The 20,837-nt window shown below is 41.7% G+C and overlaps 1 protein-coding gene and 1 long non-coding RNA gene across 5 annotated transcripts; both read right to left on the reverse strand.

The window, feature by feature from the left end:
• Positions 1-3,565: 3,565 nt before the first annotated feature.
• Positions 3,566-14,177, reverse strand: LOC139435506 (uncharacterized). Its single transcript, XR_011644751.1, has 4 exons — positions 13,555-14,177; positions 5,074-5,111; positions 4,368-4,719; positions 3,566-3,642 (listed from the first exon to the last, which is right to left on the reverse strand). It is a non-coding gene; the product is annotated as an uncharacterized lncRNA (long non-coding RNA).
• Positions 14,178-14,954: 777 nt separating this feature from the next.
• On the reverse strand, positions 14,955-19,864 carry LOC117461175 (uncharacterized). 4 transcript variants are annotated; one of them, XM_071206166.1, is made up of 13 exons: positions 19,405-19,864; positions 19,113-19,318; positions 18,864-18,935; positions 18,347-18,773; positions 18,034-18,202; positions 17,449-17,947; positions 17,259-17,377; positions 17,074-17,184; positions 16,863-16,928; positions 16,683-16,771; positions 16,377-16,482; positions 16,193-16,298; positions 14,955-16,118 (listed from the first exon to the last, which is right to left on the reverse strand). In XM_071206166.1, the coding sequence occupies exons 4-13, from the start codon at positions 18,529-18,531 to the stop codon at positions 15,970-15,972; spliced, it is 1,599 nt and encodes a 532-aa protein (XP_071062267.1). In that variant the 5' UTR covers positions 18,532-18,773; positions 18,864-18,935; positions 19,113-19,318; positions 19,405-19,864; the 3' UTR covers positions 14,955-15,969. The 4 variants fall into 4 exon arrangements, with proteins under 4 accessions (XP_071062267.1, XP_071062269.1, XP_071062268.1 ...); XM_071206168.1 differs by having other exon boundaries at positions 18,347-18,453; positions 18,734-18,773; positions 19,113-19,864; XM_071206167.1 differs by having other exon boundaries at positions 18,347-18,453; positions 18,541-18,773; positions 19,113-19,864.
• Positions 19,865-20,837: the final 973 nt, after the last annotated feature.

Here is a 20,837-nt window from a genome sequence, read left to right on the forward strand (position 1 = left end):
TGCTGCCAGAGAAATGGAGAAACAGATTGCTGAGGGAGAGAACCAAATCCAGCAATACATGGAGCAGGAGAGCGCGCATCATCCAGCAGCTCAGAGATTACGGGAGGAGCCAGATTACAATTACTTCTGTCGAGAAACTGATGAGTGGTTGCCCAAACGCGGTACTGACCCGTTTAGCAAGGAGTGCTTAATGAAACGGCAACGGGAACGGGAACAGGAACGCAGCAGCCTGCAGCAAGCCGCGGTGGATGTGAGGCCGCACGTCCTGCCAACACTTTCCCGAGCTGGTGATGCCCGCCATGGTTCAAAAGATGCAGGTGAACCGTTGCCCACGAAGGCAAATTCTACATGCCAGTGCACCGCTTCCTCGGAGGAGAAGAGAAAGCAGTACCTGGAAAAGGACAAGTTTCAGCTCAAAGAGAGCAGTACTGCTGATCTGCGGCCAACCCGCACCCCAACCATTAAAACACCGGGAGCACCTGCAGGAAGACACTCTGCCCTAACTGGGGTGGAGTCATCAAAGAACCGTGGGAAAGAAACAGGAGAGCGGTCGCCCAGATTGGACACTTCTAAAAGCCGGGACACCGCGCAGAAGAACAGTGAAATTAGCGTGCGGCGTACCCTCGTCACACCACCTCTGAAGAAGAACAGTGAGACTATGGTGCAGCGTACCCTCGTCACACCACCTCTGAAGAAGAACAGTGAGACTAGAGTGCAGCGTACCCTCGTCACACCACCTCTGAAGAAGAACAGTGAGACTAGAGTGCAGCGTACCCTCGTCACACCACCTCTGAAGAAGAACATGAGACTAGAGTGCAGCGTACCCTCGTCGCACCACCTCTGAAGAAGAACATTGAGACTAGAGTGCAGCGTACCCTCGTCACACCACCTCTGAAGAAGAACAGTGAGACTAGCGTGCAGCGTACCCTCGTCGCACCACATCTGAAGAAGAACAATGCAATTAGCCTGCGGCGTACCCTCGTCGCACCACTCACAATAGCAAACCCTCCTGCAGTAAAGATCCGTTCCGCTCGGGTGGGGTCGCGGACCCACAGGATGGTGACAGGGGAACCATTGCTCAGATATTCCACTCCGCAAACTCAAATGATCAAGAGGAAGCAGGAGAACTTCATGATGCTGAATTAAATGGCAATCTACATCCCCTCTACCCCTCTACCCCACTTTTCCCCCTCTACCTTTCATTTCATTTCAAACCTTTATTTATACAGATAAAATCCCATTGAGATCATTGATCTCTTTTCCAAGGGAGACCTGTTCACCTTTAATGTAATGTGTTCCCATTGTCCCCCCTAAATCCATGTAGTCTTCATGAATGGGTTTTCTCCAGGTTATCTGGGTTTTTCCAACAGTCTGAATGTTTCAGCGTTAAAAAAACACCCGGGGGGGGGGGGGGGGTGCATGCTTACAGTAATTGCGCCGCATATGCGCTTCGGGTGAGGCCCCCTCCGCGATGTGAGGCATTCAGAAACAAGTAGATTTCTTTTATTTGCTTTCAGTGGTCTATTGTTTTTATTATATGGCTGTTATTTATTTTTTAATTATTACGTTTATTCTGGTTTGTTTTGTGTTTGTATCTTGTATTTTAAATGTATTTATATTATGTTGTGTGAGCTTATCTCTCTGTACAGCACTTTGGTCTGAAGGTTTTTAAAGTGCTATATAAATAAAGTTGGATTGGATTAATATTACAATTGTTAGTTTTGCTTTGTAGTTCTTACAAAATATTTCCACTGAAACTCCGTAACATTCCCACCTTCTCCGCCAGCTCCTTGAAATAGAAAATAAAGAAATTAAAAGCAAAGCTCACAATATGATTTTTTCTTCAGGAAAATGTGCAAGAAATTCAGGAAAATAATAATAAAATAAATCTTAAACTTAAATGTTACATGCCTATTGTTGAATTGTCTTTGTATGATCGTCGCATAAACAGATGTGAAATATTATACACCAATGTCGTACAATTTCCGTACTTCAATCTCAATTACATTTTAAAAATAAAAATAAGGGAATTGGACGATCCTTCTTCATGGATAATCAACTTCAAAGTCCTCCTGATTACTCACAAAGCCCTCAACAATCAGCCCCCCCCCTACCTCACAGACCTGCTGCACCACCACACCCCTTCCCGCTGCCTCCGCTCATCAGGAGCCAACATCCTATCCATCCCCGCCCGCATCAAGCACCGGACCTGGGGGACAGAGCCTTCTCCGTCGCTGCCCCCTCCCTCTGGAACTCACTCCCACAACCCATCAGAGACTGCCCTGACCTCACCACCTTCAAAGCACTCACCTCTTCAATCTGGCTTTTAATGTGTGATTGTTTTTGTATTATTTGAATTTAACTTTATGTATTTGTTGTTCTTTTCACTATATCTGTAAAGCGTCTTTGAGCACCTGGAAAAGCGCAAACAAAATAAATCTATTATTGTTATTATTATTAATTGCAGAGTGGAATATTTGATACGATCAAATAAGGTCATATGGATGCAAAAATAAGGCTGCATACTTTTTTCTTTCAGTATGTAGTGCAACTGCACTAGCATGCAGAATACACACAATTGGGAACAAACGTCTTATATCTTGAACTTTAACCCTCTTTCTCATTTATCCGTCGCAAATTTTGCACAATTTGAACAATATATTATAGGAGCCATATCTATACAAAACATGTAACACCGGGGACACACATTCATGTATAAAAGTGCATTTTGCATAATAGGTGACTGTTAAAATAAAAATATGTGAGCTTATGTTCGCCACAGATGGAGAGCTCTGCTTCTCTCTCAGGGTTTCAGTCAATGTGACGTCTTCTCCGCGGCACCGGGGATGGAGGGTTGAATACTATGCACATTTTCATACTGCAATATGCGACCAAATGCAGTAGGACTTCCTGGTATTTTTGGCAAGTTGCATTTGACTTACAGTACTGTGTATTGGGACAAACTACTCCTTAAACGGATAAAGTGCAATAATTATTCTTCCTCTGGCATGTTTGGCCATCCAAAAAAGCTTTAGGTGCATTACTACAAGCCTGTTGACTGGAGTGGAGCTTATGAAAATAATGGGAGTCTGAAGGAAGGGGCAGATTTTTTTCGGTTGTGTATTTTCCAATTCTAGTGCACTCGAGCTGGTTTCTCCATTCTTACATACCCTACCTTTAAGCTCACACACACTATTGTATGGACATATACTGTATGTTCACCTGTTCTCACAAATAATAAAATAATTTAGATTATGAGCTAAAAAAATTAACTAAACAGGGAATATGAAATAATGAAATTGAAGAACTCACCACATTTACAGAGGAACGGGTGTTTTTCTGTCACTCTGCGTAGCCGTTCTCCCCATCGTCCAGAAACGCTCTTCATCAAAGCTCCACAGTTTCCGTCAGATGGAGTATAAACAGCTTTGCCTGTTTTCCAGTATCTGAATGAGGATAATGTCTGGTCCGACCACACCCAGATGTCCCTGAAGAGGCCAACCCACACTTGCTGGTCCCCGGCTACTTCCCATCATTCCTCACACTGGCCAGGTCTGTGAAGAATTGTCTGCAGTGGTCTCGAGCAGCAATCCATCCTAGCATTTGCAACGTGTACGTGCTGATCTCTACCTTGTTTTCCTCCTATGAAGAAAACCACAAGTTTATCGTTTTCTGTGTCTCTCTGTGTATTAGAAAGACTGGTGCTGATTGTTTTGATCCTTAAAGACGCCTTGTGTATACAGGCTTTTGGGGGTTTCCCTTCTACGTGTTATATCGGTTTGTGTGCATGTAAATGGTCTGCAAAGGCTAAAACCCCTGCCTGAAACGCCTCCATTGGACTCCTTTGTTTACATCTGTAACATAGTGACATCACTATGTAACACTCATTCTCCTATTGGCTAGCGCTCCAACACATTGTACGTTATAGGCTAAGGGGCGGGACATCTCTAAGCAGTTGACCAATCACAACAGAGCCGGCCAGCTAACCAATCAGAGCAGACTGGGCTCTGGTTTCAGACAGAGGGTGAACAGAGGTAGTATGAGAAAAATAAAGAGCTTTTTGAACATTAAAGCATGGAGACATGTCACAGTAGAGGCACACATTTTAAATTGTGTGTGTGTGTGTGTGTGTGTGTGTGTGTGTGTGTGTGTGTGTGTGTGTGTGTGTGTGTGTGTGTGTGTGTGTGTGTGTGTGTGTGTGTGTGTGTGTGTGTGTGTGTGGTGTGTGTGTGTGTGTGTGTGTGTGTGTGTGTGTGTGTGTGTGTGTGTGTGTGTGTGTGTGTGTGTGTGTGTGTGTGTGTGTGTGTGTGTGTGTGTGTGTGTGTGTGTGTGTGAGAGAGTGACTCCAGAATCAAAGTGTCACTCACCATCAAAGCAAATTGAACGTTGTGTGGTGGTGCACTCTCTGACAAACAGTGTCCCGTTGTTGAAGACAGTGAAACCAGTATCTTCTTGGATGTCCCAAATGAAATAATCTCTTTCTCCCTTCTTGTAGACATCTTTTTCAGTTATGGACCAGTGCCACCTCTGCTCCCCTTTCCACACGGCATCATCGTACCTCAACAGATCTCAGCACTGTTTCTATATCTCCCAGGTCCTCTATGGTGGCCAGGTCGAGACAATCCTCTCTGCAGAAACTCTGAGCCTCACGCCAGGTTTTCTTTTCTTTGAATAAGACAAACTCAGGTTGGAGTACACATGAAGACAGAGAGCACAGCGCTGTGGGAGAGAAGTCGTGGAGATACATTTCAACTGAAAAATACAATAAACATACTCAAATTACATTCGATTACACTTTTATATTTTACGAGCCATTTAAATTATGATTTGAATTGATTGGTTGGTTGGTTGATTTAGTTAGTTATGATTAAGTTAGTGATTGGTTTGTTAACTGATTAATGTAGTAATTGATTGAGTTAATGATTGGTAAATTGGTTGGTTTGATATCTGGAGGAGAGAAACAGTGTAATCGAAAATCAAAAACATGCTGCAGCTGAGAGAAACTACAGTACACTACAGTGATGTTTATTCAGAGACTGTTCACTTAGAGAAAGTAAAAGGAGTTACACTTACCTGAAAGTAGAATGAGATTTAGAATCCAATCCATAACTCTGATGAGGCGGAGAAAGCAAGATATAGTTATACTGCAATACAATTGTTAAAAGACTGAATTTAACAGACAAAGTTCAAGATTTAAAAGTGGGATTAGTTCATGAAATAGTTGACCCAATGCCCAGAAATTAGTTTTATTTTTAACATATTGAGATTTAATAATAAAAAGATGAACAAATGATGTACGCTATGATGTATGCTATGATGTATGCTATGTATACATGCTATGTATACATATGTGATGTATGCTATGTATGCTATGATGTATGCTAAGTCTTCACTGGTCAATTGTTGATTGCATTGTCTGTGTCTTTTCTTCTTAAAAATAACATCTGTTATTTGTTCAGCTCTGAATCCTTCTCTCCTCTGTGATCACAGGGCAATGTGGTTATGTAGTTTGAACACACATGAATACATGGGTTGAGTTTACATCCAGTGTCTCATATCCATATACAAATGTTTCTTCCTCTTATGTAAAACGTGCAATCTCTGGAATGTGTACAATGCACATTGTATTATAATAATGTTCAGGGGCAAAGTGTGTTTGTTTGTAGCCTTTATTTAACCAGGTGAAGCCCCTTGAGATCAAAAGATCTCTTTTTGAAGGGTGACCTGCAGGACATTACACATGTAACATAAAACAACAGAACAACAATAAGGATGACATACAACATAATGTGCAGGGCACCGTTTACAAACTCTATTTACAGTGACAGCTACCATGAGTATCAAACAGCAAGTCACCCAGCCGAGTTTTTAAATGATGCAGGGGAACCAAAGTGCTCAGTTTTAAACATGTTTGCAGGCTGTTCCAAGTTAGTGCAGCTGCACATCTAAAAGCTTTCTTCCCTAAGACAGTCCTAGCACTTGGCACATTCAATAAAACAACATCATGAGATCTCAGGCAATACGTACTTTCAATTCGTCGAGAGATCAGAGAGCAGATATAAAAAAGGTAGTTTACCCAACATGGCTTTATAGATCAGTGACGTGCGGTGAGGTTCATGGCTGGTGAGGCACTGACTCTTTCAGAGTCAGATTTACAAATATTATATGTTGACCTTAATCGAAATATTCGATTATTTTCAAAAGCTTTTTTGGTCTGATGCTTCGATTCATTTTAAACAGACCGTTCAACAAAAGGATACCCAAAATCTAAATATTGGATTGTTCTTTCTTAGTAAGATCCCATTTTCATTACAATTGGGGTCTTACCTTGACTTGAAGATGAAGTCCATGCTATCCTTCTGGACATCAATCTCCATTACTTTTTTGTAAAAGTCCTCCTTATCTTCCTGTAGTTTCAAAAGTCTAGTTTGTTGTTTAAGTCTACCGTCTCTGCGTAGAATAACAGTAGCAACAAGAACCCGTGGGCTCACTGCGCCCCCTTCAGTGCGGCAGAGGTTATGGCTGCCTCCCCTGGTGCTTTTTTCATTGCCGTTGTATGATGAGACCAGCGAGCCTAAATATCATACGTGAAATAAGTTATTTAGAGACTATGGATGGCGAGGATACATGTAATAAAGGGATCTACAAACATTACATTGGTGACGTACAGTGAGATGGTGCAGGCATGCGCTTAGGGCCCGCTTTCCAGACAGTTTCTGTGGGGTGACGCATTCTGAGGTGAGGCAGAGCTCATCTGTGCCTCCCTCACCTTACCCCACAGTACTGGCTTGAGCGCGCTCACAAAATAAGTGCCCGCGTTAAATTAGTGCCCGCGCTCCAGCCAGTTACTGTGGGCTTACGAGCATGCTTACGAGAGGCAGAGCTCGTCCCTGCCTCACTTCTCATCGCTACCCGTAGTTGTGAGATGGGTCTGGCTGCAGACCGCAGCAAGGAGGCGGATCGTATAGGGGCGTTTCCTAACTTTTTTTATCCAATAGAATAATGACACTCAGCAGAAATACATACTGTAGGTGGCAGTAATGCAATTTAAGGGATTCCAGCTGCTTTTATAAATCCTCGCAGAAGAAGTCATTCGTTCTAGTGATGGGAATTCCGGCTCTTCTTGGTGAGCCGGATCATTTGGCTCTGCTCACCAAGAAGAGCCGGCTCTTTCGGCTCCCAAAGGGCTCTTCAGTTTACCACATATTATACCTTTTAATTAAATCAAATGTAGCCCTGTTTTGACTAATGATTTATATGTGTACACATATATCACTTAAATTATTCAATACATCCTTTGTACTGAAGTATTCAAAAGTAAAAATTACATGTTTAATATAAATTATTTGCTGTGGCCAATTGTTTTCATTGCATTTACAGACCCGTGTAACTCTCTGATACCACCCAATGAATGCATTGACTTGCTTGTAGAACCACGCTACACAAAACAGATAGCAACACCTATAAAAACTATTTTAAAAAAGGGGCTACTGTATCAACCTATATAAAGTATATAAATAGAGTTTTTCTCCCTGCAGGAGAGGGGAGCGTGCTTTGAGATCAGCTGCTAGGCTGCAGCGGGGAGAAGAGGGGGACAAAAAGAGATCTCCGTCCTCCGTGTTTTATTCTTATAGAAGTAAGAAGAGAAGTAATGGGGCAGAAACCCTCCTTTTTACGCAGCGGTCCAGACATAGACATCAAACGGCGACACATATTCATTGTGCAGTTCCTTTGGCATTAGGGCAGGGATATCTAGATACTTTCCAAGGTTTGACATAATGAATTGTGCTACTTTTAAAGCAAGCAACGATGTTTTCAAATCTGTAATCAAAAAGCTCCTCAAAAACACTATAGAAGCAGTTCCTTCCGTTGTTACGTTAGTTCAAACAGTAACAACGCCTACTTTTCTTAGCGGATGCATGTCAATTTAAATCAATACATAAAACTATTTTTTAACTTATTGTACTGAGATTATTTTTGTAATCATGCATGGTATTTTTTTAATTAACCTTTTTTTAATTTTATTTTTGAAATCTCACGTACCCCCTGCAGTACCCCAACATACCCCCAGGGGTCCGCGTACCCCCATTTGAGAATCACTGCTCTAATGCATTTATTTGGCAAGCCTTTTTCCTAAAGTTCAAAAGTGTTAAGATCACAAACAGCCCCCATAGTGAACCCCTCAATTGTCAAAAGAGAAGATAGATGCAACATCACATGTGAAAATGAATCAACCTTCTGCACCTTTGTGGATTTCCTGTGTGACCGTCATGAAACCATTTGTTCTTATTAGCAGTGCAGCTTGTCTAGAATATAAAAGACAATAACTGATTTGTTTGCTGTCACACACAGGATAAAGATTAACCACTCTGTGTCGGGGTAAACCAAAAACCTCTTTAAAAACATGTAGGCTATAGAGTAAAACGAAGGGACAGTGACAGTATTGAACATGAGCATTTGAGTCCACGTGTAGGGCTGTGTCTCAATTCAGGGGTTGTGTCCTTAGAAGGGTGCATTCGTAGACCGCACACGTCACTTCCGCCGAAAGAAGGCTGTCCCAATTTTAAAAAAAGACCAGGGCTGAAGTCGAATAGTCCATTTAGCTTAGGAACCTTCCTAAAGGAGTGAAATGACCCGGAAGTCCCTCAGTGGCAGCCATGATAAGTGCCGTTCGAATTCTCTAGAATGATGAGAATGATAGGAAAGGAGGTTTCAAACTTCCTTTATAACCTCCTTTAGCTTAGGAACCACTGGACCTCCCTAACCGACAGGAGAAGCGAAAATGCTGCCCCACAATGCATTGCAGCCGCAGCATTTGCCGTCACTCGAGTCTCGGCCGTTCACGGAAACAACCGATTATGACCGAGAAATGATATCATGAAAGTTACGGTGCTTATTAGGCATTTTAAAACATAGGTGGTAAGTTGCCAAAGTGCTTTGTTTTGAACGTTCATCAGTATTATAATCAAAAAGAGGAATATGAACGTTAGTTTTTACTGAAATTATCAAATAAAGTCAACATTTCAGTCTTTACTGAGCTGTGTGGGGTTTGTTCAACTTTTAAAAGATGTTTGAATGGTGATATACACAGTGATAGATGTTAAGGACTAACGTGTATAATAAATACATCTGTATTGATTTTAAGATCTTTAGTTCATACAATCATACGTATTGGGATCATTTGTATTAATGTGGACCGGAGGGAGAGGGTGACGAGCATAAGTTTCACTTTCCTTTTTTATTTCAATTCCAACTTTTGTCCTGAAGAATATGTTTCTCTGTTGTCCACGTTCATAAAGCAAAGCAGCAGCTTCAGAGCACGGTGCAGAGTCTCTAGATGAGTTCACAGTAGTCCCTCGTTCTTATTGAACATCCATGCTGTAGTCCGCTGTATAGAAAACTGTGGTTTCCATAGTTTCCCCACAGCAGCAGACGCACATTCAGGACGTCCGCTGGCGCATCATAAACACGTCGGATAGTGAAAGTGCATTCGGATTCTCTAAAGTACTGCAGTCTCTTCTCCTAAGTCCTTTTGAATTCTCCTATCCACTATCCCTTAACCCCGTGACGTTTCACTCAGAGGTCAAGGAATAGACGATAGGGTTCGAACTTAGGAGCTGATTTTTAAACTATCCGACTGCAGCCCAGGGCTGAAGTCGAATAGTCCATTTAGCTTAGGAACCTTCCTAAAGGAGTGAAATGACCCGGAAGTCCCTCAGTGGCAGCCATGATAAGTGCCGTTCGAATTCTCTAGAATGATGAGAATGATAGGAAAGGAGGTTTCAAACTTCCTTTATAACCTCCTTTAGCTTAGGAACCACTGGACCTCCCTAACCGACAGGAGAAGCGAAAATGCTGCCCCACAATGCATTGCAGCCGCAGCATTTGCTGTCACTCAACAGTCGGCCGTTCACGGAAAAAAACGATTATGACGGAGAAATGATATCATGAAAGTTACGGTGCTTATTAAGCTTTTTAAAACATAGTTGGTAAGTAGCCAAAGTGCTTTGTTTTGAACGTTCATCAGTATTATAATAAAAGAGAGAAATATGAACGTTAGTTTTTACTGAAATTATCAAATAAAGTCAACATTTCAGTCTTTATTGAGCTGTGTGGGGTTTCTTAAACTTTTAAAAGATGTCTGAATGGTGATATACACAGTGATAGATGTTAAGGACTAACGTTTATAATAAATACATCTGTATTGATTTTTAAGATCTTTAGTTCATACAATCATACGTATTGGGATAATTTGTATTAATGTGGACCGGAGGGAGAGGGAGACGAGCATAAGTTTCACTTTCCTTTTTTAATTCAATTCCAACTTTGGTCATGAAGAATATGTTTCTCTGGTGTCCACGTTCATAAAGCAAAGCAGCAGCATCAGAGCACGGTGCAGAATCTCTAGATGAGTTTACAGTAGTCCCTCGTTCTTATTAAACATCCATGTTGTCGTCCGCTGTATAGAAAACTGTGGTTTCCAAGGTTTCCCACAGCAGCAGACGCACACAATGACGTCCGCTGGCGCATCATAAACACGTCGGATAGTGAAAGTGCATTCGGATTCTCTAAAGTACCGCAGTCTCTTCTCCTAAGTCCTTTTGTCTCCTAAGTCCTAAGTCCTAAACATTTCACTAGTCGCTCTTTTTCAGCAACTAGTGGCCCTTTTGTCCGACTAGTTACCACGTACGCCTTACGAGTGACGCCAGGAGCAGCACTAGTGACGCCAAAGTCCCAACGTGTAAGCTTTCTGATGAACTAGTGACCCTCTGACCGTACTAGTGACCCTAAAAGTCTTACAAGTTAACTAGTGCGCTGCTATGGCAAGCCTTTTGAGTATTTATTCAATTTCCTTGATATCAGACGGCAGCGGCCTTCACTAGTTGGCTCCTTGATTTTACTTGTTGGATATATGGTCAAACTAGTTAGGCACTCTGCTTTACTAGTTAAATAAAGCCATTTCACTAGTCGCTCTTTTTCAGCAACTAGTGGCCCTTTTGTCCGACTAGTTACCACGTATGCCTTACTAGTGACGCCAGGAGCAGCACTAGTAACGCCAAAGTCCCGACGTGTAAGCTTTTTGATGAACTAGTGACCCTCTGATCGTACTAGTGACCCTAAAAGTCTTACAAGTTAACTAGTGTGCTGCAAAATCTCTGACATGTTAACTAGTCACACAAAATAAGCACGACTAGTTAACTAGTGGCACACATGTGTCTGCACTAGTTAACTAGTCGCACCCAGAATAACTCACTAGTTAACTAGTAAAGGCAAAACGTTCACTAGTTAACTAGTTGACGCCTCTTTTGACCTCACTAGTTAACTAGTGGGGCTCAAAATGTCTACGTGTTAACTAGTGCACCCTTTGCCCTTTACTAGTTAACTAGTGAGAGAAGTATGGCAAGCCTTTTGAGTATTTATTCAATTTCCTTGATATCAGACGGCAGCGGCATTCACTAGTTGGCTCCTTGATTTCACTTGTTGGATATATGGTCAAACTAGTTAGGCACTCTGCTTTACTAGTTAAATAAAACATTTCACTAGTCGCTCTTTTTCAGCAACTAGTGGCCCTTTTGTCCGACTAGTTACCACGTACGCCTTACGAGTGACGCCAGGAGCAGCACTAGTGACGCCAAAGTCCCAACGTGTAAGCTTTCTGATGAACTAGTGACCCTCTGACCGTACTAGTGACCCTAAAAGTCTTACAAGTTAACTAGTGCGCTGCTATGGCAAGCCTTTTGAGTATTTATTCAATTTCCTTGATATCAGACGGCAGCGGCCTTCACTAGTTGGCTCCTTGATTTTACTTGTTGGATATATGGTCAAACTAGTTAGGCACTCTGCTTTACTAGTTAAATAAACCATTTCACTAGTCGCTCTTTTTCAGCAACTAGTGGCCCTTTTGTCCGACTAGTTACCACGTATGCCTTACTAGTGACGCCAGGAGCAGCACTAGTAACGCCAAAGTCCCGACATGTAAGCTTTTTGATGAACTAGTGACCCTCTGACCGTACTAGTGACCCTAAAAGTCTTACACGTTAACTAGTGCGCTGCAAAATCTCCGACATGTTAACTAGTCACACAAAATAAGCACGACTAGTTAACTAGTGGCACACATGTGTCTGCACTAGTTAACTAGTCGCACCCAGAATAACTCACTAGTTAACTAGTAAAGGCAAAACGTTCACTAGTTGACATGTACGTGCAACTAGTTCACTAGTGATGTGTCAAAATATGCACTAGTAAACATGTATGACTTTGAAACATTTCACTAGTGAACTAGTTGCACGTACACGTCAACTAGTGAGTCATTGTGTTGAACTAGAGAGAACAAAAGCACAACTAGTGGGCTCTAAATATCCACTAGTTCTGGGAAAAGCCATACATGTTAAATCAATAGCTAACTGGTTGCATGCAGTACCTCACTAGTGCGAACAAAGCCAAACTAGTCGAAGGAAAGGTCTTACATGTAAGAAAAATGTGTAACATGTAAGGTCAAAGACCAACATGTTCATAATAAAACCTGACTAGTGAGAAAAAATGCCCTCCACTAGTTAACTAGTAAGCAACACATCTGTGTCACTAGTTCACTAGTGACTCCTCTAAGGCTTCACTAGTTAACTAGTCAGCTAAATTGTGTGTAACTAGTTAACTAGTAAGGTAAAAACAATTGTACTAGTGCATCTAGTGGACAATTTGGACCTCACTAGTTAACTAGTGCACATTTTGAGCCTCACTAGTCAGCTTAGAAGACCAAAACAGGCTTCAACTAGTTCACTAGTGAACATTTTGCCTTCACTAGTTAACGTAAGCTGCAATATGCATCCACTAGTTAACTAGTTGCCGTTCATATGGCCAACACGTTAACTAGTCAGCCATAGGCAAATGAAGCAGGCGGGACCCAGATTCTGATTGGTCAGTTCGGCTCTGTGAGGGAGAGCCTGAGGGGGCGTTCTCCTGCGATGTTTTTAGCAAGGTCTTGAAGACGTGAGGTGCATCAGTCGGGTATTTAGTGCCGACTGTTAACATATTGTCCGTGGGAAGTCAGTCAGTGTGTTTTGCCCAGAGAAATACATGTTTCTGCTTCTGCTTTGCTCCGCTTTGTGTGTGTGTTTTTGTTGGTGCGAATGTGCGCACGCTTGTGTGTGAGAGCACCGGTGTTCCGGTTTAACTGGTTCCCCGATCAACTGGTTGACAGATGTGGAGGCGTGGCCTTCGACAGAGATACACATTTCGATCGCTTCTTCTGTCGTTTACATAAATCTTTTGGTATATTTGGCTGGATAGGAACACTTTGATGCACATTCAGTACCAGTGTGTGAGGTTGTAGTTACGATGGCGATATCCGGACGCGAACAGCGAGGACTACAAAAAGAAAAACGAGTTGACATGGGCATGTCTGTTCAAAACATTGCGAGCTCCAATAAATCATTTAAACCAGCTATTGTTGGCAGACTTATTACTGAATATCGTTCTTAATGTGATACCAAGTCCATCTGAGACCCGTGTACACCTTCAGACAGCCTCCAAGTGAAGCACACGTTGTTTACTCACAGTTTGAAAGCAGCGTGGAGAAGTCTTCAACTGTGTTAAGCTGTGATCCGCTCGAATAAATCCTTAAAACCAGCTATTGTTGCCCGAATTATCACTGAATATCGTTCCTAATGTGATACCAAGTCCATCTGAGACATGTGTACACCTTCAGACAGCCTCCCAGTGAAGCGTACGTTGTTTACTCAGAGTTTGAAAGCAGCGTGGAGAAGTTTTCAGCTGTGTTAAACTGTGATCCTCTCAGGTAAACTGTGATTCGCTCAGGGGAAATGGGATCCGCCCAGATTAAACTGTGTTACATCTTCTGTGGCTATCTACCAGCGATCATGTTTAATATGAAAGACACACACATACATCCCTTATAAAAACGCCATTCTGCAGCACTCATCCAGATAAGATGTGACTGTTAACTCGTTTTGCAAAGACAGCAGCAGAAATGTCATTGCTGCATGTGCAGGGATATTTAGACTTTAAAATGCTGATGGGTCATTAATCTTGGTCTCGGCAAACAATATTAGGAATCCTCTATTCAAACTACATAATATTCAGTGTCCATCGACATGAAAATAACAAAAAAGTTCATGCTGGACTCAAACCCGAGTCCCAACAGCAAAAGTCACTCCAGCCCTGCGCGTTATGAGTGCGCCACGGATCAACACGAAGTATTGAACCTTTTAGATCACACTTGTTAAAAAGTTCCAGAAAAATGCAACCCGACCATCATTTATAATGTGAGCAAATGTATGTACACTTTAAGCCATATAATATACATATTATAATATAGTATACTGACTGAGGTCTGTATCAAGCCTCATTAAGACCCACCGTGATCAGATATTCTAGTTTATCAGCCTGCGAGCCCACATTATGTTGTGATAAGTGTTAGTTTTACATATAAGTGTGTTCTAGTGCACACATTAAGTTCCAATATGCAAATCAGGCCATGTGTTTCGTGATATTTGCCATGCAACATTATGCTGTACAATATAATATAATATGACATTATGCTCACAATATAGACATTTTTTAAACGCTAACTTTCTAAATAGGCCTCCATTTCCTTTTGCTCTGTCTGCTAATGCAGTAGCTGATCGGATGTAAACCTGGACCAAAGCTGTTGCGCTAGAAACAGAATGCAATTTACAAAAAGGTTTATATTCTAGCAATACTGGCTGTCTTTTCTGTCTTGCGAAAGACTCACCAAAATAAAAATACTTAACAGCATAGGCATCATGTCCCCTATTGTGTGCTAAGGGCTAATCTTACATATTGCAACTATAATAACAGTGGCCAAATTCATGTTCTAATGTGCAATGCAAGCTTTGCTTCTGTAGCCTATAGTAGACTTACTCATTAGTGTGACAGAAGGAAAGACAACAACAATGATAGCAATCAATAATTAATGAATTTGAAAAATATTAAAATTTAATGAAAAATCAAGATCAGGATTACAATTATTAACTTCATTAATTATTTAAACGTGGTGCCGACTGACCTGTTCTTTACACGTGGTCTCTATGGTTACCCTAGTCTACAGGGATAGCACTTTTTAGTGTATATTCCTGTTTCCCACTTTTTTAGGAGAGTGCATTGGTGCATTTACGTAGTCACGTTGTGCCTCTTCACTTTTAAACTTTTAAAAAGAAACATTATTGACTGATAGTATCAGCTTTATTTGGCAAGTATGTATACAATTACAAGGAACATGGCCTTCTGTCCTGTTGGGATCCAAACCACACAGTGATGGATGTACTGAGAACAGACTGGATTATTGCAGAGTAATAATAATACATTATATTTGTATAGCGGGTTTCTCCAACTCAAATACGATTTACAGTATGAGGGAGGGTAGACAAACAAGGATAGGCAAACAAATGAATATAGTAAAATAAAATAAACCGAAAAGGCAGTCAAGAGGAAGTTGATTGAGAGGGGGGGGCTTATGGGTAGACAGAGTAGAGAGTACGGATCAGCAGCTCCTGAGGCAGGTATACTCTGGGCTGGTGCAGGAAGTGTTCTGCCATCAAGACTTGCAGGATGGGCAGAAATACTCATCCTCTGTGGGGGAGGACAGTCCCACGCACCCTATGTGGTACCACATATTGCAGGTGGTGCACTCAATCTGACAGGGAAAAAGAGAAATACTTTAGAATACTGTCAAACATTTTGTCAGGTTCACATCACTCATCCTGATTAGGATGTAAAATTAAGCCGTTTTAATTTCCTTAGACATTATTTATTTACATAGTATGGCAATGGGTGTCATATATAGGGTTACAATCTTAGCTGTGGTCCTTTCTGTTTGGAGTCTGTGTTGGTATGTTCCTTCAGCTGCTCCAGTGCCCACCGAAAGTGCAAAGACATGCAAGTTAGGTGAATTCAACTATACATTTGCAATAGCTGTGTGATAGTGAGTGTTCACCCAGTGATGTTGAGGTAACCTATCCAAGGTGCATCCCAGTCTTCCAGCAGAAGGACATGAATTTCTCTACATACCCACGTATCGATGTCCCCTTCAGCCCCCGAGCTGAGCTCCCCACAAGCCCTACAGAGCTGGGATAGGTCATCTGCAAAAAAGAAGATAATGTAGTTTAATGGCAATATAGACACATTCAAGTTTACCTGGTAGAGTTCTGTATACCTGAATTTGTCACCAGCGACATTGACATGTCCAGCCGCAACATGGCCACACCCTTCTGGTCAACAGCGTAGTCGATATTTTGGCCAGACAATATCTGCTCTGCAAGCTAAAAAGTGTCTGATAAGTATCATTTTGAGGACTTTTTAATAATGACAAATAGCTCCAGATATAATCAAATGTTTACCTTGCACACAAACACCCCGCATGCCGATGAGTCCTGTTGCTTAGGGTGAGCAACGGTTGCGCATGCCCATCTCCCTATTTTTGGACACTTTTTGCGGACCAATGCTCTACACACAAAACACACATTTATTACAGTTTGCCAATTTTAACATATGCCAAGGTAAAACCATTTAATTCAAGATCAGTTGAATCCTGTTAAAGGACAAAAATGCTTGAATGACCTTTTTGTTGCTCCCAAAAGATGATCCATGGTGTATGAATACATGTATTTGTCTATTGCACACATCCAAGCTGACATTTCATTCACCTTGTTACGTCTTTGCATTTTTGTATCTGTGCGTCTGTGGCCCCAAATGGGTCGACGAACAGGGACCGCCTCTCCTTTAGGTACATGATCTATGGAAATGCAAATACTAATTATAACCAACCCCTACATCAGATAGTGTCATGGTTCCGTCTAGATCTGTTTATGTTGAGGATTACTTACAATCAACGTCCAGTGTCCATGGCTGCAGACCGCTCCAACAGCCACATCGTATTTTAAAAGGTCCAACTAAAAAAATGATAATAATTACGACAACTAATACACTAACATAAGTATGTATTTGTGTGTATGGACATACAAACATACATATACACAAAACACATAGGCCTACTTATGTACAAAAAAAGAAATCCTAATATATAGTCCTACTCACACTTCTCAAAGAACCTTTGTGGGTTCCCTCCCAGAGCGACGTCATAAGGTAGGAGTCCAAGGTAAGAGCGCCAGCTTTCCTTCCTACCATGGTTATGTATGAATTGACGATCTAAGAGTACAAAAATAACTTGTGATACAATCTAAATAAATATCAGTCCAATATTCTTTTGTTTAGTAACTTACCTCTCCCTCCAACCACTTCCCTGGGGCCAAGTCCATTAGGTTCTCTGAATATACTTTGTATGGCCCAAACTTGCACCAGAGCGTCTGCTTTCTCCTCCCTGTCCATATTTGTCGGATTACTGGAAATATAGCAATGGAAGTTATTTGTGAAATGCATCATTTGGAGTGTACTTTCTGTCTGTTTACTTACAAAGTTCAGGATCCTTTGGTGCCATTTGGGCCTCGCCTTGCTGTGTGGTGGGTGTTTGTGTGGTGGGTGTTTGTGTGGTGGGTGTCTGTGTGTGCTGTGGACCAGCCAGAGGAGAGAGATCGGACAACTTTTGTAGTTTGGCAGGGATCCTCTCCTCTGGCTGGATATAATGTGTTAAATGATCAATGTTTGTCTGGAGCTTTGTGGTACCCTTAGCGAGTACTGCCTTTTTCCCCTCCAATTCCAGGATTGTGTAGGGTCCCAACCAGTCATCGTCCAGCTTTCCCCCTTTTCTTTGCTCCTGTCTCACGTTCCTCCGCAACACCTGGTCCCCTACTTGGAAGTTGTCCTCCTGGCCCTTTTTCACTTTTCTTTTGCGGACGTTGTCCTGGCTTCGTTTCATATTTTTTTTCACCTCTGTGAATACAGCCTTCTGTTTGTTCAGGCCTTCGTGGATCTCCTCCGTTGCGACCAGCCTGCTGACTTTGTCTTCTTTGACCTGCAACAAATCACAGTTAGAATTTTAGAAGACAGATGATCCAAATGAAAACGTTTGAAACGGATGACAACATTAGAACATCTTACCAGGTACTCCTTTGGCACCTCGGAGGGATACCTAGCCTCCCTCCCAAACATCAAATAGTAGGGGCTGTATTGTGTGGTCAGCTGCTTCTTTGTCCGAAGACCAAACATGGTGGACTGCAGAACCTGGTCCCAACGTTTGGGGTGACCAGCCACCATTTTGTTCAATGACCTTAAAATGCAGAATTCAAGTGTAGGCATGAGGAAGCAGGAGAGCTTATGGGTTCTCATGTATGATAAAGCAACATATTCATTAGGAAATGTGTTTGTAATTCTATGAAGAGCGTGAATTCCATCAGGTATTGAAAACCAATACCTCTGGATAGTGCCGTTTAACTTCTCCACAAGGCCATTGGTCTGTGGGTGGTATGCAGAGCACAGGCTTCTTTTTATGGCCAGTGTCTCACACAGGCCAGAGTTGACCTTGAAATTATCATTGGGACAAACAAGCAATAGATTAGCACAGCAACTACAGTTACATATTGGGGATTCATACTGCATCAACACTACCTTGTTGCAAAACTCTGAGCCCTGGTCTGTTAGCAGTCTTTGAGGTGCACCAAATTTGTAAAAGAAATCTAGGATACAATTGGTCACCTCTCTGCTGTTTTAGTCTTAAGTGGGTAGGCCTCTGCCCATTTGGTGAAATAGTCAACCATTACACATATGTACTGGTTGCCACCATCTGTTACTGTGAGTTTACCCACTAAGTCCATCCCAACCAGTTCCAAAGGCTCCGTAACCTGGGGGGAAATAAATACATGAGCATTACAGTAAATCACTGTTGACGTGTTTCTACACTGACAATACCAGTATGCCATGGTTTATTTTACCTCTATCGGACTGTACTCCTGCTTCTCCTTAATGTTGGCTCTCTTGGCCTGGCACTGTGGACACTGAGCAATCTAAAACAGACAAACATCAGTTATGAGAAATATTTAGTGCAAATAAATTATATGTTAAACTGATAGGGTGTTTGCGCATACAGCATCAGCAATTTTGAAATACACATTACACTCCTCTGTGCTACTTTTGAACCTGAATGTGTATTCCACCTCATTATTTTGAAGATACCAACTCACCCACTCGCGTATGTCACCCTCCATGCCAGGCCAATAGTACCGAGCAATGATGGCACAGTGAGTCTTCTCCACTCCGCAGTGTCCACCAATATTGCTGCAGTGAAACTCCGCAAACAAATCGTTTGCTTCTTCAGCAGTAGAGACCACTTTGGCAAGGTGCTCGGTTTGATTCTTTTTGCGCCTGCAGATGTAGTACAGTTCTCCGTCTGGTGTTTATATGACATAATATTAGATGTATTAGTTTTACCATAGCATATTATCATTGTTTTCTAGAGTCCATATGCATCCATACCCTTTATCGTGAAGGTGTCAGCTCTCCTCTTCATGACATACTGCTCTTTCTTGGTTGACCCCTCAGGATACTGGTGGTGGACTTTCAGATCCAGAATTTGTTTTACAATTCTGGGATCCATTTCCTAACGCTCTCTGTCCCTCCTCCTACTCCAACACCTACTTACACCTGTCTCGCCTATGCGCCTACTCCTGCCTACCTACTTACCCTCACGTATTCATACACAAACAAATGAATACAACAAAGACAAACAAACAAAGTGACAAATACACGGAAACGTACAATACCAGCCTCTCTCAAATACACACAGTTGCACCTCAATTACTCACCCACAACCACTCACCAGGACAATCACTCTCACAGGCAACGCTCAATCACTCACTATATCTCACTTTCACTCACTATCTCACTATCTCTCGCTATCTCTCTCTTTATCTGTCTATCTATCTATCTCTCTATCTCTCTCTCTCACTATCTCTCTCTTTATCTGTCTATATCTATCTATCTATCTATATCTATCTCTCTCTCTATCTCTATCTCTCTCTCTCTGTATCTCTCTATCTCCTCACTACCTCACAACATTGTGAACGGTTAATCAAATTTATATAGACTGGACCCATGCCCCAATTAATGATAAGTCTGTACACCTGATACCCATTTATACAAGTATAAACGAGTATCAAATCGAGTCGACATCATATTAATAACGATATATGATACAAATGTAAGACTGACAACAAGAATAGTTTGTAAAGGATTTATTGACGTTAGAATTATTAACAAAGCACTTATATACTAATAAAGGAATGGCTTATCTAAAGCCAGTTGAGTAGCACTTTAAATGTTTTGGCTCTATGAAACCTGATGTACTTTATGATTCTGTTTTCTTCAAGTTTGTATCTTCTTGGTCTTATGCACTTATTGTAAGTCGCTTTAGATAAACGTGTCAGGTAAATGCAATATCATATAATGTAATTGACATGAGTGTTTTGAACACTGTTATTTTATTCTGGATTCTCTGAGTAGTATCGTGTTGATCCGTGGCGCACTCATAACGCGCAGGGCTGGAGTGACTTTTGCTGTTGGGACTCGGGTTTGAGTCCAGCATGAACTTTTTTGTTATTTTCATGTCGATGGACACTGAATATTATGTAGTTTGAATAGAGGATTCCTAATATTGTTTGCCGAGACCAAGATTAATGACCCATCAGCATTTTAAAGTCTAAATATCCCTGCACATGCAGCAATGACATTTCTGCTGCTGTCTTTGCAAAACGAGTTAACAGTCACATCTTATCTGGATGAGTGCTGCAGAATGGCGTTTTTATAAGGGATGTATGTGTGTGTCTTTCATATTAAACATGATCGCTGGTAGATAGCCACAGAAGATGTAACACAGTTTAATCTGGGCGGATCCCATTTCCCCTGAGCGA

The sequence above is a fragment of the Pseudochaenichthys georgianus genome, chromosome 16 (assembly GCF_902827115.2).
Source record: "Pseudochaenichthys georgianus chromosome 16, fPseGeo1.2, whole genome shotgun sequence".
Lineage (NCBI taxonomy): Eukaryota > Metazoa > Chordata > Actinopteri > Perciformes > Channichthyidae > Pseudochaenichthys > Pseudochaenichthys georgianus.